At 37.5% G+C, this 18,384-nt stretch overlaps 1 protein-coding gene across 7 annotated transcripts in view; it reads left to right on the top strand.

The window, feature by feature from the left end:
- NOVA1 (NOVA alternative splicing regulator 1) overlaps positions 1–18,384 on the top strand; it is a 217,056-nt gene that overhangs the window by 153,736 nt on the left and 44,936 nt on the right. For all 7 annotated transcript variants that reach the window (XM_043516105.1, XM_038406997.2, XM_038406996.2 and 4 more), the window contains one exon: positions 12,858–13,024. In XM_043516105.1, coding sequence (XP_043372040.1) covers positions 12,858–13,024 — 167 coding nt within the window. The remainder of the gene's footprint in view (positions 1–12,857; positions 13,025–18,384) is intronic.

Below are 18,384 nucleotides of genomic sequence, written 5' to 3'. Positions count from 1 at the left end.
AAGGGAGATAGATATGAGAAAAAAAGGAAGTTTTTAATATGGACCATGATTTGCTCTGTGTGTACCTAGCATAATGGGGCCTCAATCTTACTTTTGAGGACTTCAGTAATACCCAATGCAATAATACTGCACTCCCATTTAAATTTCGGTAGTGGGTTTAGAACTTAGAATCATAGAATATCGGGGACCTCAGGAGGTCATCTAGTCCAACTCCCTGCTCAAATCAGGACCAATTCCCAACTAAATCATCCCAGCCAGGACTTTGTCAAGCCTGACCTTTAAAACCTCAAGGAAGGAGATTCTACCACCTCCCTAGGTAATCCATTCCAGTTCTTTACCACCCTCCTAGTGAAAAAGTTTTTCTTAATATCCAACCTAAACCTCCCCCAGTGCAACTTGAGACCATTACTCCTTGTTCTGTCAACTTCTGTACTTACGGAATTATTACTATACAACCTCTTCTGTTACTTAATCCCTAATTTAAATTACTAATATGCGTCATCATTAATTATCTCTGCTGTAGATAATTGTGATGTCAGACAGCATTATGATTTAAATAGAAGAATAATCAAAAGGAGCTAGTAAATTCTTAAGAAACCACATTTTGATGCTCACTGACCATATATAATTGCAAGAAAGAAAGAAAAAGAATTATAGGGCAAGAAGGAACCTCAAGCGGTCACCTAGTCCAGCCCACTGCTCTGAGGCAGAACCAAGGCCATCATTGACGGGTGTTTGTTTAACCTGTTCTTAAAAATTCCAATGACAGGGATTCGACAACCTCCCTTGGAAGCCTATTCCAGTGTTTAACTAATTCTTAGTTAGAAAGTTTTTCCTAATATCTAACCTAAATCTCCTTTGCTACAGATTAAACCCATGACTTCTTGACCAACCTTCAGTGGACATGGAGAACAATTGATTACTGCCCTGTTTTTAACATCCCTTAACATACATATGTGCTAATAAAACATTGTAAAGATTTTAATGGTGATTACAGTAGGAGCATTTATAATTCCTCTTGAATTAGAATTACTGATCCAGCATTGCAATAGAGCTCATTTACCTGAAATCTGCACTTCGTTGCCTCTAACTCAATAATGCCTTTAGTACGCTACTTGATTTCTTGTTCAGTTTGCCTGATCCAAATAGTTTCCAAAGCTTTGCACAGGCTTTCACACCTTGGAACCTGAGAAATACTTTTGTAGAGAATAACTCCCTTGGAGAAGTGAGCTGTTATCACTCTAAATTACAAGATGTGTCAGGTCCTACAATTTTCAAAGTATTTTTTTCTAACGTTTAAATGGGTGGGATTTTTCCTTTAGTAATTGTATGAGTAGGAGGAACGATTAACACATGTTCATATTACTGTAGCGTAGCATAAAAGTATAATTGTATACTGAACTCTTTCCATTAAAATTTTCTTAAGTGCTTTTGTTAATCTGAAAGTTCTTTCCAGATATCTTGAAAATATATATATTATTTTTCTTTGCTATGCAGTCATCCATTTTCAAGAGCAGGGTTAATTGTTTGTTTTCCCCTTCAGATCTGCAGTATTCTACTGGAAGATTTGTGTGCAGTGAACAAGATGATTCATGTTTTTTGCATAAAGCCTCTCTTCACAAATATCTATTTCTTGGAAGGGCGGGGGAGGAATTATAGCATCCTCTTTCCAAGAGCCTTCAAACTTTTAACTAAACGTGGATACTTGTCTTTTAGTAGTATTTATGTATTTGGTTTTTTCCTATTCAACAATTTAAAAAAACAAAACAAAAAAAACCACATCTCTAGGTGTCTTTGACAATATCTTAAAAATATACTGATAAATAAACATTCTGAGATCAAATGCCCAGGAACAGCATAGATATTATAAAATTTAAATATCACACCCATCTAAGGTTTCCTACAAAAGTTTCTCACACATTATCAATCACCCACCTTCCCATGGATGAGAGAGAATATATGGGATTTGCAGCACTCCAAGAGTTAACAAACTTGAGTTACTATGAATCACAACAAGAAGCAAATTCCAAAGATGTGGTCCCTAACGAAGAGCATCATTCCAGAAGTCTCCTTTCTCTCAAATGTTTATAGACAACATTTATATAGAGAAATGGGGTTAAAATGTATTATTTTCCTGTATTTTCTTCAGGAGTTTTCAAAGTCTTTCTTTACCAGCCATTGCTTTATTATTATTATTCTATTCTATGTTTCATCAACAATAACAAGTCTATTCATCTGATTTCAAACATGAGAAATGATCTGCCTAGTTCAGCTGAGGGACTTGAATCTCTCAGGTGAATGCCCTAGCACTGGGCTATAGGCGGGTTCCATCCTGGACCTGAGAAACCTTTCTGACAGTTTTGTCAAAACTGATAGAGGGGTGCAATGCCTGATTCAAAGTAGGTGTTGAAACCTGTGTTTACTGTATCCCAGGTGAGTGCCCCTAACCACTGAACTACAGAGTCTGTTTCTCTTTCTCTCCATCCAGATTAATATTGAATTATTTATACAAAGTGGAACAGCTTCAGCCAAAGAGATTGAAAAAGAGACTGAATCCCCAGCCTGGTGGTTAGGGCACTCACCTGAGATGTGGGAAACACAGATTCAAGTCAGACAGAATAAGGACTTTGTACCTGGGTCTCCCACGTTCCTGATGAGTGTCTTCGCTATTCTGAAGTCTCTCTCTCTAGTTTTGACCAGAAATTCCATTCTAGATCTGAAAACTCTCTTGGTTAACCTGTATTTTTCTAATTAAAAGACATTCATAGAAAAGATCTCAATCAGCTCTAGTAACTACACTAAATATAGATCTGTAAATTCACATTAATGATGTGATCATGATGAACTACAGACTATAACTCCAAAAGAAAAAAAATGCATATCAAGTCTTGACAGGTGCACTTTGGAGACTTTAAACCCAATGAGTTTCAAGGTCAGAATTGTAGTTACTGGATCATAAAGTAAAAAGAAATTGCTGTGTTTGTGTACGTATTTGCATGAAGACATAAATGCCTGACAAATTTGAGGTAGCCATCTTCTATTCCATTTAGTGAATTGCTTGTTTAATTGTGGAGACTTCGAATACTTGACAAATAATTTTGCTATATAGGAATGATTTAACTCACTTATTTTGAGGAAAATGTGTCATGATTCTGAATACTTGTGCGTCATTTAAGTTGTCATGTTCAGAATTATCATATTATATATTATAGAACCCCCATTCAAGGAGTTTATTTAAAATATGAGATTTTGAAGGGAGTTTCGGAAAGTGTGTGTGTAATGTAATGTAATCATATATAAATTAACTACTTTGTTGACCACCAAGAATCTGAATCACTACAAACACTTTCCTAATATTGATATTTTCTACAGGTGTGTGTGTGTGTGTGTGTGTGTGTGTGTGTGTGTACACTCCATATAAATATGGTGTGTGTTTGTGGGTGTATATATATATATATATAAAATATACACACACACACACACACACACACACCCCATATTTATATATACAGAGAGAGATGTAGAAAATATCAATATTAGCATTTGGGATTTCGGGAAGAGAAAGAGCTATAGTTAAAACATAAAATGAGTATTTTATTACTTTCAGATAAAAGCGAGTGCATTTTACTTAACTAACTGTAACCCTTTTCTAAGGCCCCAGGTCAGCAAAGCACCCACATCAAGAAGAGAAAACATGTTCTTAAAATTTAAATCAGATCAAACGTAACATTTTCCTGTGGTGTAGGGGTCGGGGGGAGACATGAGGAACATCCTCACCAATTTCATAATTTATTTTATTTTATTCATTTAAACTTGATGTCATAGACATTTTATGTAGCATCTCTGTATATTTTAAATACTTATTTGATGGTGGTTTGCCAGATCTGGACCTAAATCATTACAATGGTGCTAAAAACATTGTAACTGAATCACAGAAATGCAGGGCTGGAAGGGATTTTGAGAAGTCATCAAGTTTGGCCCTCTATGCTGAGGCAGGGCCAAGTAAACCTAGACTGTCTCTGACAGGTTTTTATGCCTGTTTGCACATTTGTACTATATCTCCCCTTAAAATTGGTGTGTGCCTCTTAACTAATACTCACTTCATAATTAGGAATGTGCATTACTCCATACTCCAGTTAAGTCAATTGCTCCTCTTAGGTACCAAAGAACCCTTTTCAAACGTCATACACTCTATCCTATTATTTGGTAGCAGAAAACATTTGTTTGACCTTGCGTGTCCCACAGTACACTTGTCTTCTTCGTTTGGGTAGGTCCACATTTATGTGGCATGTATAATACAGACACAGTATGCCCAGCTAGCGCAGGTGTAGATGGTAAGGCGGAGCTTAGGCAAGTAAAATGGAATAGTGTGTCCTACATTCCGAACCCTTGGTATATACCCTACATAGCTCTCTACACGGTCAAACAGTGCCTCCCCGTCTGCACTATTTTTAGCAATGTTACGTTCTGCTGCCTTTCTGCTTCCGGAGCCTTTCCCTGCCACAGTGAAAGACTCCAGCAGTGGGGAAAAGCTTTGCAGGTGGGAGGTTCTCTCGGCTCCCTATCTGCTAGAGCCGTTCCTTGCCATAGCATAAGGCTTTGGTAGTGGAGAGCTACTGAAACCGTTTCCCACTACCTCCCTATTGCCTGAGCCTTTCACTGCCTTGAGGAGCTATACCTGGTGGACACAGCCTGCCTTGTACTGTGGTGTATAGCTACACATATCCTGAATGTCACAACAGATGTAGGAAAGTGTAGACAAGGTCTTCTAAAAAGAATCCCCTTAGCTTTTTCCATTTTCTGTCTATGTGCCTTTTAATTGTTCTTCAATGAAAATATAGAAATGGTGAAAAAGAAAACATTCTTATTTGTAAACTGGGGGTAGGTGCTCCTGATTTTGCCTGTAACTCCCATTAATGTGTCAACATGAACTTCTGTTGTAATGTATAAACTTCAGGATGAGGATACATTCCCTCTTCCATTTCCTTTTGCTTGACAAAGCCATCAGGAGATGTTCATAAGAGGATGTTTATGATGATCTTGTTCAGAAGCATAGCCAACACGATCTAAATTATGGTATATTCCAATTATAGAATAATCCTAGTTTCACATAACTGCATTTGGAGGATAGGGAGATTGCTACTATGAGTATCAACCATTTCTAATATAGAAATAATATCCCAACCAGTAGCTTTTCCACATTTTGACTGATACTGTAATAGTTTTGTCAGGGAAGCTGAAGTTTTCTGATTATTTGTGCATGAATAGTGTGATGTTCCCCTGTGGCGTTGGCTGGACCGGTGATCTGCTAGGTCATTCCACTCCTCAACTGTGGGAGCCAGCCTTACCTTGCTCTGCTGTGATAACCCCCGTTCCTGAGCTGTTCATGCACAGCCTCTGGCATGGAAGCTGTTCCTTGGATTGTGCCACTAAACAACACTAGCCAATATTTCCAGTCCCAGATACAACCGTATGAACCTCCATCTTGCAGTGTCCAGTTATGCCTGCTGGATGCTGCAAACTTGTATGAGTTCATCAATTTAACAAAGAAATTGATATGTACCAGGCTTGTATCCCAAGGGGAGTCTCTGACACTTCAAACCAAAAGCACTGCTTCAGGTAGAATAAACAGTTTTATTAACTACAAAAATAGATTTTAAGCGATTATAAGTCAAAGCACAACAAGTCAGATTTGGTCAACTGAAATAAAAGCAAAATGCAGTTTAAACTGAGCTTAACACTTTCAGTGCCCTTACAAACTTAGATGCGTCTCACCACAGGCTGGCTGGTTACCTTTCAGCCAGGCTCTCCCCTTTGATCAGCACTTCAGTCGCTCGGTGGTGATGTCTGTAGATGGAAGCAGAAAAGAGAGGTAGAGCGTGGCAAACGTCTCTCCCTTTTATCATGTCCTTTCTTCCCTCTTGGCTTCCCTTCCCCATTCAGTGTTAGGTGAGCATTACTTCATCGCAGTCCCAACTGACCAAAGGAAGGGGAGTGATTCACTCTAGAGACCAACAGATCCTTTGTTGTTGCATAGGCCGGTGTCCTTTGTTCCTATGAGGCTGTGCTGGGTTTGTCCCATACATGCACTGATCAGGTGTGAACTGCCCCTTTGATTCTGGAGAGTTTTTGTCTGGGCTTGATTTAAGCCATGAGAACACATTCTCAGTCTCATAACTATATACATGAAATTACAACCTATAACATTACTATTCCAATGATTGCTATAACATTACTATAACAATGCTCAGTGCATCATGAGCCTCTCGAAGATACCTGACATGACAAACTTTTCATTAGATACCACACAATCGTATAACAATGAACATGGGGGTGCGGGGTGTTCCTCCAAGGTACAGAACGTCACAATAGCTACACTCAGCTTCTTTTATTTCTTTAAAAGATGTATAGCATAGGTGTATAGTGTGATTCCCAGTCCTGGTTTCCAGAATGGGAGGCCTGTGGAGGCCGGGGATTTTAGAGGGATACCTTTGGGACATGAGGTGGAAAAAAGTCCTCTAACGATTAAAAATGATATGCCACTAAGAACTCTGTGTAGCAATATCTGCTTGTTTCAAAAAAACTGAAATACATGCTTGCCAGCTGAAGATTGTTAGTAGCACCACTATATTTTAAGTATATATACATGATGTACTTACTTGAATAACTATACCTACATCCACAAGTAATTATATGGCAGAGATTTTTCAGTTTGGCATAGTTCTGTGAAACGGAGTTCCTATTTTGTCCACAACTTGTGCAAGGATGTTTATGGCTGAGGCAATTCAGAAGTTTTAATCCAGCTACATCAGATTCACAATCCATAGATATTCAGATCGTGAGTTAAAAGAAAAAAACCTATGGAGCTTTTGCAACTGCTGCAGCTATGATTTGCCAAATAAGAAGCTAAAAATAAATCAGCCAATGAGAAGATTTCGGATTAGCTTTAATTTTGTTCAAATTTTAACTCCTGTGGGCTTTTTGCTTTTCTGTGTCATCAAAGAAATTGACAGGATACACTGGCAAAATGCAGGGAGATGAAGATGTATTGGAATCACCACATATGGTGATGTATTATGCTTTTCTGATTTTCAAATGCCCTTTAAAATGAGTATAACAGCACCATGAGAAATGTGTAGGATCCTATAAATGCCTGGAGATTCTCTGATAAATGTACATTGCACTTCCCAAAGCCTCTAGGCCATGTTTCAGGAAGGTATTTAAGCACATGAATACTTTAAAGTGTGTGAGTGTTCTGACTACAGTGGAACTACTTGTGCTTAAAATTATGCACCTAGTTCAGTACCTTGCTTGATGAGAGCCAGTATTTAAAAGTTTGAATAACTTTTTTCAAAAGCACCTAAATCATTTAACAACATGAAGTCCTATTGAAAGTCAAGCCTAAATCACTTTGACACTCTGGAAATTTTATACTTGTTCCAATGGAATTAACTGTAGCAGTAAAATGAGTTTAAAAAAATCTGAATTTCTAGTAAAAACTGTCTTTTGTTAAAGGGTTGTAACTTGTCTTTAAAATTCTCTTCAGCTCAAAGGCTTTCATACAATTTTACTATCCAGGAATAATTCCCAAGGAATAAAAATTAAATTTTATTTAAAATATATTTTTAAAAATATGTATAAAAATAAAATTTCAAGTTCTTTACCTTGGACTGTTTCTTCCTCGTGGTTTATTAGAGTTCAAACCAAAATTATGTTAGTTTAAAAACCAGCTAATACATAATACCTTTTTCTTCATCAATATGAAATTTTAATTTCATATGCAAATTGACGTTTCATACGCAAACCAGAAGAACTTATAAATTTTGCTGGCACAACTGAGACATGATCAAAATGTATTCCTTAATTTTTTATATTCTTTTAAAATTTTATTTAGTAAGCATTAAAACAGTACGTTCTGTTGTACATTATATTTTATCTTTTGTACTTCACATTCCACATAAAAAATATAGACACTACATATTCACAGATTGCATTTGGATGCTGGTGCACAAAAACAAATGAATCAAAACTTACTCTTGGGGGGAAAAAAAAGATTTCCTATGAATGTTGATTCCTTTTTTATTTCCTCAGGAAAAAATGAAGAGTGAGCTGGTCTTTGCTTGTAGCAACACTTTTTCACTTCTATAGCAGCATATGTAAACTGCTAGTTTTCAGATTTGTTCTCTGTATTTTTTTTTTAAACAGGGATATTGATCACAAACATCAGTGAAGGACATATTTTATTTAGTAACTGTTACTTCAAAAAGAATGCAACGTATGACCCCTTCATTCATTCATTCTTCCATTTTTTTAAATGACAAAATTGTTGTCATCCTGCATATATGGCATTTTGTAAGTTTATATGCAAAATAAAATGTACAGTAGATTAAGTATGATAGTGGACATAAATAATTGACACAAATTTATAAATCATTATATATTGATGAATATTCGTGTGTGTATGTGTGTAAATATGCGAGTATGCTGTGCTTATTCAGGAACTTTATCACTTTCTTTTAAGCAATAGTTTTAAAATTAGGGTTGTGCTACAAAGATGTAGCTTCAGACTATGCAAAATGCGTATCAAATATTGTGTGTATAAATGACAGCTTTTAACAGCAAAAGGGAGTGGTTGCTACAACTAGAAATGATAAATAATCTGGCAGTTTACTTTAGACACTAATGGAACCTAAAAGCTTTTAAAATGACAAAAATCTCACCAACTTTGGTGATTCATAATAGGATCGTTTTTGTTACACAGGTTGGTCATATAGTTGACAGTTTTTTCTCCTTGTGTGACTCTCTCCTATAAATTATTGTACTGTGTTATCTGAGTGAAAAGCCATTATAGTTGCATGGAAGAATAAAACAACATTTCTTCTAAGGATTAAAAGCAATTTCCAACAGGAAATGTGTACTCTCCCTACACTTGCTCCTTTTTCTTTTTTTTCAGTGGAAGTCCCATAATTTAATCCTCAAAGAAAATGTACCACTATTGTGAACTATCTCAAAACTCTGTTATACTATGTGAAATTTATTTTTACACAATTGTATTTCTTCATGGTCCAGTGATTTCCATTTCCTCTATATGGGTTTATACATACTAAAATGTAGTAAAGCTGGTCTGGTGTATAACAGGATTTATATTGTATTAAATTATAGTTTCTAAAACAACACAGATTGCAGAATCCTCTTTAGACATTCAGTGCCAAGTCTGACGAAATTTCTGTTTAGCTTTGACTGCTTCCCTTTTCACTGTTTTGACAGTAGTCATCCCTGTAAGTGCTCTCCATATCAGGTTCCAGTAGCTTGAATGTAACCTGATCTGTGTTTTGTATAAATGTGTTGTCTGCTGACCTAGAGAAGAACACTTGCATCAGCTACATTGATCAATCCACATCACTTCCCATCATTTAGTAGACAATTAATACTGCAGTGTAAAGACTCCCCAGAGCACTTGTTTAGAGCTGGATCGCTTTACAGAGGAACCACAAGAGCTATGCACAAGTGGAGGAGCGGGGAGGGAAAGCTAACTAGAAAAAAGAGAAGCATAAGAAAACTACGTATACTGGCCAAATTAATTTGCATTTCACTTGTCATTCTTTCATCCTGATAATTTTGAAATTGCATTGGTTTCTGCTTTAAATGCTTTTGGAAAAATTCCATTTTTGTAGATTGTGCCTGGGTTTAGTTTTAAAAAAAAATAATTTTAAAGGTGCTTTATTGAAAAGACAGCAAAATAATACTGGGGCACATCCATGTACGTAATTCCTGAAAAATATGCACTCCATTGTTACAGGCATATAGCTTGATGTTTGAAAAGTATTGCCATTTTATCATTAATCTTATGGGTTGTGAACCTGGAATCTTACAAAAACACTGATTTTACATGTTTTAGTCTTTATTTTATTTTGTTGAGAAAATATTTCAGTAGAGGGGATATGGGTTGGTTGTTTTGATGTCTTTCATTGTTGTAGGCCAAACACACAATTCTGAACTAAGGAGTGGGCTGAATTGTTTCTAAGAGTATTTGTAATTTTTAAGTTTGCACATGAATTCTGTTACAGAGTGGGGCTCTCAAAGCTTGTACTTGTAAACCTTTAGAGCTTTGCATTTCATCATCAGAGATCATCATAAGAAATCAAATACAAAGAATTTTCTAATGAAGGGTAAGATGGTTGCTTGCCCATGCAGGGGAGAAAGAGAGTGTAAGTTGCCCTCTTCATGTCCCTTACAGGCTTCCCATGTTACCATGCAAGGTGGAGAACAGTCATTGCACCTCTTCCCCCTTTCAAAGCAAAGGTAGATTGATAGGGGCAGGGAATGAGCGAATCAAGACTTGTAGGGGAAGTAAACTGCTACTGATATAGACCAGTAGCAAATTACTTCTCCCCAGTGCTCAGCACAACTACACATTGCCCATTGTTCAAGGCAGAATATACAATTATGATATAGCCCACAGTGATTTCAGAGTATTTCAGAATTCACTGTAAACATGTTAGTGCTCGCTCGCTATATCAATCAATTTCATTCAACATTTATTTGGGGTGGACTGGCCGGATTTTTCAACAAAGCATTTTCAGGCTCTGAACTTTTGTTTGTGATCCACACCAGTGACCCCTGAGCTAGGTAGTGTTATTGGCTCCTTATAACACAAGAAATAATTAAAATTAGTGAGCAGCCCATTTAAAACAAACAAAAGGAAGTATTTCTTAACACAATGCACAGTCAACCTATGGAACTCTTTGCCAGGGGATGTTGTGAAGGCTGAGACTATAATAGGGTTCAAAAATGAACTTAGATACGTTCATGGAGGATAGGTCCATATATGGCTATTAGCCAGGATGGTCAGGGATGGTGTCCCTAGCCTTTGTTTGCTGGAAGCTGGGAAAGAGCAACAAGGGTTGGATCCACTTAATGATAACCTGTTCTGTTCATTCTCTGTGAAGCACCTGGCATTGGCCACTGTCGGAAGACAGGATACTGAGCTAGATGGACCTTTGGTCTGACCCCATATGGCCGTCTTGTGTTCTTACATAGGATGTGTTCTTATGAGACGCAGAAATATATTTTTCTAAGTGAGATGTCAATTGCTGTGATGCACCATTTTAGTCCATGTTATTTTTGTCCTCTGTAATCTGAAAGTAAAATGTATCCTGACGTTGTGAGCAGGGATTTGTATTTGGGATTCCTCTAAGTTGTAATGTCCTCTTGTTTTTAGGGGGCATGTTAGTCCCACCACAACTAATGTTGCAATACAATTTCCTCTTAATGGGACTTTTCTAACTTTCTAGTCCTGTTCTGACTTAAAGCTGGTCAGGCAGGTCATCCACATGGAATTTGAAGTCAACAAAGATGAGGGTGGATGATTGTGATGCAAGGAAGAGGGAGAGCCAGGAATTGAATTTAAGGATGGGTGGGTGTGTGATAGATAAGTGCAACATAGCAGGAGATTGGAAAGACATGGACAAAGAACTGTTCATGGGAAGAGAAAGAGTGAGGAGGGAGTGACAGGTGGGGTTGGAAGTGACAAAAGCTATAAAGGAGAGGCCCAATGCCTCTTTCACAGTCTCTGGAAGATGACTCAGGGTGAGTAATGGATCTAAGGGCTGTTTTGCTTAAGGCAAGAATTGGCTATATGATTTATTTTTAAAAAAATCTGTTACTCTGATGTACAGAATAAATAATTACACCATCAGGTGACACTGGACTTTCTGAGTATATCCTTCCTGGCATTCATAGCACTGTCTGATTTGATGAACAAGAGCACAAGTGAGCTGTAGCTCACAAAAGCTTATGCTCAAATAAATTTGTTAGTCTCTAAGGTGCCACAAGAAAAGGTGCCTTTTCTTTTTGCGGATACAGACTAACATGGCTGCTACTCTGAAAAGAGCACAAGGGTCATTCTGGAGTCCAGATCTCGAATGTGGCAAGTTCAACATAAGCCCTGTAAGCCAGAAGAACTCAAACTGTGGTCTGTCATGAGCTGGATAATTATATGGTGCTGGCTTTTATCGTTTCCAGCTGCTAAATCACATTAGAAGACAGATGAAACTACATTAACTATTTTCCTTATGTTGTTTTTGTGTATGTAGTAAGAAACTGTTGTAGTTGTTACAGGGATCTGGTATGTATGACATGAGTGGGATGGAAAGTGGACTGGATAGTGAAGAATGAGAGAGAAATTGGTCTTGAAAATAATCTCCTCCATGTTAAGTTGCAGTCCACAGTCTGAAAAGGTTTAAAACTGCTGGGCTAAACCAATATATTTTCTATCCAGGTTACTGATCACAGAAATATTTTAAATGTTGATCTTTAGTTTTGCACATGGTTATATTAATGCTTGTAATAGTTAAATTTTAATAGCATATTTTAGCATAACTCAACACCAGGCCTGAATAGCAAATACTGTGAATCCAGTTCAGTTGTCTCATTCTTGCTCTTCTTTTCCATCTGAACTGAGACATTATTTCTTTAATTTTTACTTACAATACTGTATGCACAGTTTTTTATTCACTTTAAAAGTAACTGTAGTTATGTCTAAGCCATATCTGGGCAAGGACCTAGCCAATATTGGCTAGCATGTATATAGATATAAGAGCAATAAAAATGGAAGCTATCCAAAATAATTTTTAGATAATCTTGGACAATAATTACAATGTTACCATTTGAAATTATCTTTCCGTTTGTATACTTACTGTGGCAGGTGGGTAAGGGAATTTTTAAATGTTACCTCATAATAATTTAGTTATCAGTATTCAGTAATAAATCAAAACAGGGTTTTTTGAGGTGTTGATGAGTCAATGAGCAAGAGCCTAAGATAAGAATTTATCTAAATAAGGGTCTTCTCTCTACAGGTACTACAGAACGAGTGTGTTTGATCCAGGGAACAGTTGAAGCACTGAATGCGGTTCATGGCTTCATTGCTGAAAAGATTCGTGAAATGCCTCAAAATGTGGCCAAGACAGAACCAGTCAGCATTCTGCAGCCCCAGACCACTGTTAATCCAGACCGCATCAAACAAGTGAGTGTTTGGTTGGGAAAACAGAGGCACATCAGCTGCTTAGAGTTAACTTCTTTTATAAAGAGCCTTAAATGTTTAACATGTAAAGGGTTTACATTAAATGTGTTTAAGGAGAAAGTCAGTGGTTTTATTTTTCTCTACAAATTTTCTGATCTCCTTTTGCTTATAGTTCTGTTCTGTATTCAGTTTTTCCTCATCAGTATTTATACATAATATCTTATAAATTCATACACCATTATATGATATGTATCCTTCATATGCTTCTTTTCTTTATTGTTTCAGGGAACATATTTTTCTGTTTTATTTGAGATTTAAAATATGGGCCTCTCTGTAAATCATTAAAATTTATTACAGTTCAGGAAAAATGGACCCAACAAATATCCTCACTCTTTTGTTGCAAAACAAATTATTTTTGAATTATTGATTGGGTCATATTATGTACATTGAAAAGACATACATCATAAAGCTAATGCTTGCAAATGTAAAGATTTTTTGTTGTAGGTATTTTCAGCTATTTTAATCTATGCAATTTTTATCATCCTTGCATAAAGCTTTTATTGGCTTATCTTCAAGTATTACTACATTTTGTGTAACTCTAAGGTAGTCACATACAAGGTATAATGATCCAACAGCCTTTTTTGAGTCACATTTTCCAAGAACATTTGAAACTGAGAAAAACATATCCACTAACAAGGCTCAAGAACAATGACTTAAGTAGCTTTAAGTTTATAATTTGTTTGGTATGTTACTTCTGGAGGAGGAGAGAGGAAAATTAAATCAACGGGCATTCAGAGGGAAGTTTCTTCTATCTTGTACTATATATTCTTCTTATATTAAGAATATGATGCAGTCGTATACAGTAATTAGCTAAGTGTAATGACGTTATCTTTTTATTTATTCTGTGTACATTGTGTTTGTGTGTATGTGTGCACCCACATATACACATGCAGAGTGTGTGTATGATGGTGTGATATATTATAAAAGCTTTATTAGCATGAGTTTGGGATGGCCGCATTACTCCAGAATGATGAAACCACTAATTATTCCTGCAAGCCATTTCAAATGTCTGCTGATAAATACCACAACATCGTTTATTCTGTATATGCTACATATTTTACATAAAAATATTTTGAAATGCTGTAGAGAGTTAACAAAAAAACATAAAATACTGTTTTACATACAACTTCCCCTGTAAAGTCAGGTTTCTTAGTTATCAGTAGTGCAACTGAAAATAATAAATATAATATACTTTTAAATAGCTTTTCTGCATATTTACACTTTTAAGTCCCATGATCTAACAAGACTAGAAGCAATCAATATGATCATGAGATATTGGACCATAAACATGTTGGTGGTACAGAATTAAATTCTGCCTCTCCTGCACCCCAGACCAGTGTAAGGTTTTTTTTGTTTGTTTGTTTGTTTTTTTGGTTTTGCCTTTTTTCCCCACTGTTTTTTTTTTATTTCTTATCTGTGGGAAAAGAAGGGAACACCTCTCTGGAGGTTGATTTGAAAATATGGCAGCTGTTTGAAGCAGCTCAGATGTTTGGAATGTTAAAAATAAGTCCATGGGAGATGGATTAGTAGGCAGAGTTGCAGATCAGGAAGTCAAACTCCTGATAAATACAATGTATAATGTATCTGGTCCTAGAATTTCTGACATGATTCCACATTTTATAAATTTATAACATAAGGATAGTACCACCACATATGAAGTGTGTGTGGGTGGATGTAAAATGTGTGTGTACATAGATACATTTGTATATCTATGTATTACAGTTACAGTCAAAGTTAAATTATGATTTCCAACTTTTCTTTTATAGCAAATAATAACTTTGCATGATAAATCCCTAAACTACAAATATTGGCTCATAAATCTAAATTACTAATGTACATGTTATTATTCACCAAAGTGTGTGATCCTCACACTTTTGTTCATAGATAAAATTGGGAATAAAGTAATCCATTCTCTGAAGTAGAAATATTTTTTTATCTCAAGAATAGGTGCTTAACAAATTTATAAAGGTTATGTAACATCTTATAAAAGGAAGTGTGAACTAAACTCTGATGTCATTACAGAGTTTGGAAACAAACGGGCTACAACTTTATTGAACCAATCATAATAAGTCAAAACATAAACTATAAAAGCTTTGTGCAGATGAACCTTATGAATTATTCTTATTATAATTGATTTGTACAAACCTCTATATGTCTCCCATTCCCATAATATGTGGGTGTATTTTACACGGCTTATATGTAAAAATATTACAAGTTTAGGACCTTAATATCCCAGGAAGCCTCCACGCTCCACTACAGTGTAACCTGCTTATACAGGGCAAAGATGAAGAAAAGTCTGTAGGCTTAATGCTTGGAATTGCAGATTGAGTTAGAAAAACACTTGAATAAAAAAACCGCACACCCAATACTGTTTTCTGAATGTAGCCTGTCTCCCCACCCTCAAGCCTCACTTATATAGGCTTGTTTTCTCAAGTTTTCAGACAAATTGCAGGTGGTGTGTTGGGTTCAGAGAGGAGGTCCCTTGAGCAGTTGGACTCTAAGCTGTTTAGAGCTTTGTGGATGGTATTGAATATCTTGAATTTCACCTGAAAAGTGACTGACCCCTTTTGTAGAGTCTGAAGATCGATGTGATATGTTCTTGCCAGTCCACCTGGTTCAGAAGATGTATGGTTGCTTTCTGCACTTGCTGAGCCTTCCAAGCACCTTTCCCAGTTATTTCCAGGTAGCAAGTGTTGCTGTAGTTTATCCAGGAGGCACTAAAATTACTGATGGCAGTTGTAGGTTCTGAATAAAGGAAAGAAGAATGAAGTCCTTTGGCCAGCCAAAGAAGAAAAACAGTATTTCAAGTTGTTATCTGGAAATCCAGGCCAAGTTGTTAAAAATATAGGACCCTAAAATTAATTCATTACTTACAATGGCAGCTACTGAATATTCAACCCATTTGAAAAAGGGATCTTGTTTAGCAGCCTAATTGTGGGTGCCAAATTTTGGGCTCCTGTTTTTGAAAATCTTTGCCCCAGAGTCTGTTACCAAAATGGTTAAACCTGAATGCTTAAATGCAGGCTCTTAAATACATTTTTATGTTCCTAAATAAAACTGAAGCCTGTGGCAGATACTGGGGCTCATCATCTTTGAAAAAAAGTCTACTTTTGTTTTGGTTCCTAAATACGGATTTAGGAGCCTGACTTTAGGTTGACATTTTCAAACCTGGGTACCTAAGTCCAGAAGTACCATTCTGATAATATCTGGGCAGACTCCTTCAAATCATGGAGTAATTGTAGACATTGCATATTCCTTAAAAAGATTCTCCCTGTCAATCAGCATCACTACCTTTTATTATCCATATACAGCCAACTGACTGTCATCCAGGTCCCCATATCTGCAGACAATGAGAATGTAAGGAAATAGTTCCATCTTGGTCAAACAAGAAATATAAATATAGAGCTAAGTGTTATCAGAGAATCACAGGGTTAGAAGGGAGGGAGGCTCTGACTTCCCCAGTTCCTGGAGAGGCATTGACTTCCCCAGGTCCCGGGGAGTGCTCGACCCCCGCTCTGCCCTAGGCCCTGACCCCACTCCACCCCTTCCCCCAAGCCCTCATCTGCCCAGCTTCTTCCTGTCCCTGCCCCATTCCGGCCCCTTCTCCCACCTCTTCCTGTCCCCACTCCTCCCCCTCCACCCCAGCACCTCCTGCACACTGCTGAACAGCTGATCATAGCAGGCGGGAGCGCTGGGAGAGAGAGGGAGGAGCTGCTCCCCAGGGCTGCTGGTGGGTGCTGAGCACCCACAGAGTTGGCACCTCTGTCTGCAAGGGTCATGTAGTCATGCCAAGATACCAGGATTTGTTGTATCTAAACCATCCAAGACAATCTGTATGCATCATTGATGATTGCAGACAACCCCACCTCAAGACCTATCTATAGCGTCTCATAATTTCTGAATAAGAAGGGTGACAAGATTGGCCTTGGGTAACTTCACAGCTGAGATGCCTTAAGGAGGAAGAGGAGTCAACGATCTACCATCCTCTTGGATCTTTCTGTATGAATAGAATGACTCTAAAGCTGTGCTTCCAACCCTTGTCAGATCTAGCAGTATTTGAAAGCACATCTAATCTTTGTTGGTTGCTCTGAGAAGATCATTGACTGTTAAGGCTAATAGCATTTCTATGCCATATCTAGGTCTGAAACCTGACTCGCTGACATTCTCAAAATTAGAAGATGCCAGATGCGGTTGGTGTTGGCCCCCACTACACTCTGTGATTTTTCTTTTAAAAGATTTACTATTGGTGTTACAGGATTAGGCACCTGGTGAAAGCTGGCAGGAACATTAGTGTCAAGAAATGGTTACTTAAGCAGACACCTCACAAAATCTCATCCCATGTTTTTATATGCATCTTGAGTGTCTCCGTGCTCGCTTAGGCAGCAGTGTAAACATAGCCTATGTTGGTATAACTTATGTCACTCACGGGTGTGAAAAAACCACCTTCTGAGTGACATAAATTACAGACACAAGCACTCGTATGCACATGCTATGATGACAGAAGTACTTCTGCTGACATAGCTTCTGCTGCTTGTGGAGCTGGTTTTATTATGCCGATGGGAGAGCTCTCTCCCATCCTCACAGAGCATCATCACCAGACACACTGCAGTAGCACAGCAGTATTGGCACAAGTGCGCCACTGCAGCACAGTATGTATAGACGTGGCCTTACTCTGTTTTATTGGAATATCCAAGGGGGATATGGGGCTAGATCTTACCATTTTCCTCCATTATTATAACAGGTTGTGGGGCAGGTGCAGGAGGGGAATGCTAACTCCTGCTTTTTTCCTTTATTCTCTTCTCCCTCTGCCCCCCCCACCCCCACCCCAAGCCCTGGAGAGGTTTCCATGCTGCAAAGTGGCAGCTGCTATGATTATGCTCCCTTGTCCTTCCCAAAAGGCTCATGAGATGCTCTTTTTCAGGTATCATACCAGAGCAGGACTTTCTCTTGTTTTGTGACCAGGCCCTCATGGGGGACCATAAACCCTTCCCAAGAGCTTTTTATTTTTTATGCTATCTCCTTTGGATAGCTACTAATCCTCATTTTTGCCATGTAAAGTGAAAGTCAAGGATAGGATAGCATTTTAAAACCTTTCATAAATGTCTGTCTGCATATATTGACTTTGGTCTTCTTTCTCCCTTGCCTTGCACCCGGCATAGTTATTTACATTAGTCCAGACTGAGTGCAAAGTGGATGGTGAAACACTGCCAGCTCAGAACGGAAATGCTTTACACCCACTTTGTGTAGGTACAAAGGTAAATGCAGTGGGAAGTCAGATCTTCAAATTGTAAAATCAACAGACT

The sequence above is a fragment of the Dermochelys coriacea genome, chromosome 6, assembly GCF_009764565.3.
Source record: "Dermochelys coriacea isolate rDerCor1 chromosome 6, rDerCor1.pri.v4, whole genome shotgun sequence".
In the NCBI taxonomy this organism is placed as follows: domain Eukaryota; kingdom Metazoa; phylum Chordata; order Testudines; family Dermochelyidae; genus Dermochelys; species Dermochelys coriacea.
This window is presented reverse-complemented; position numbering and strand designations above follow the sequence as displayed.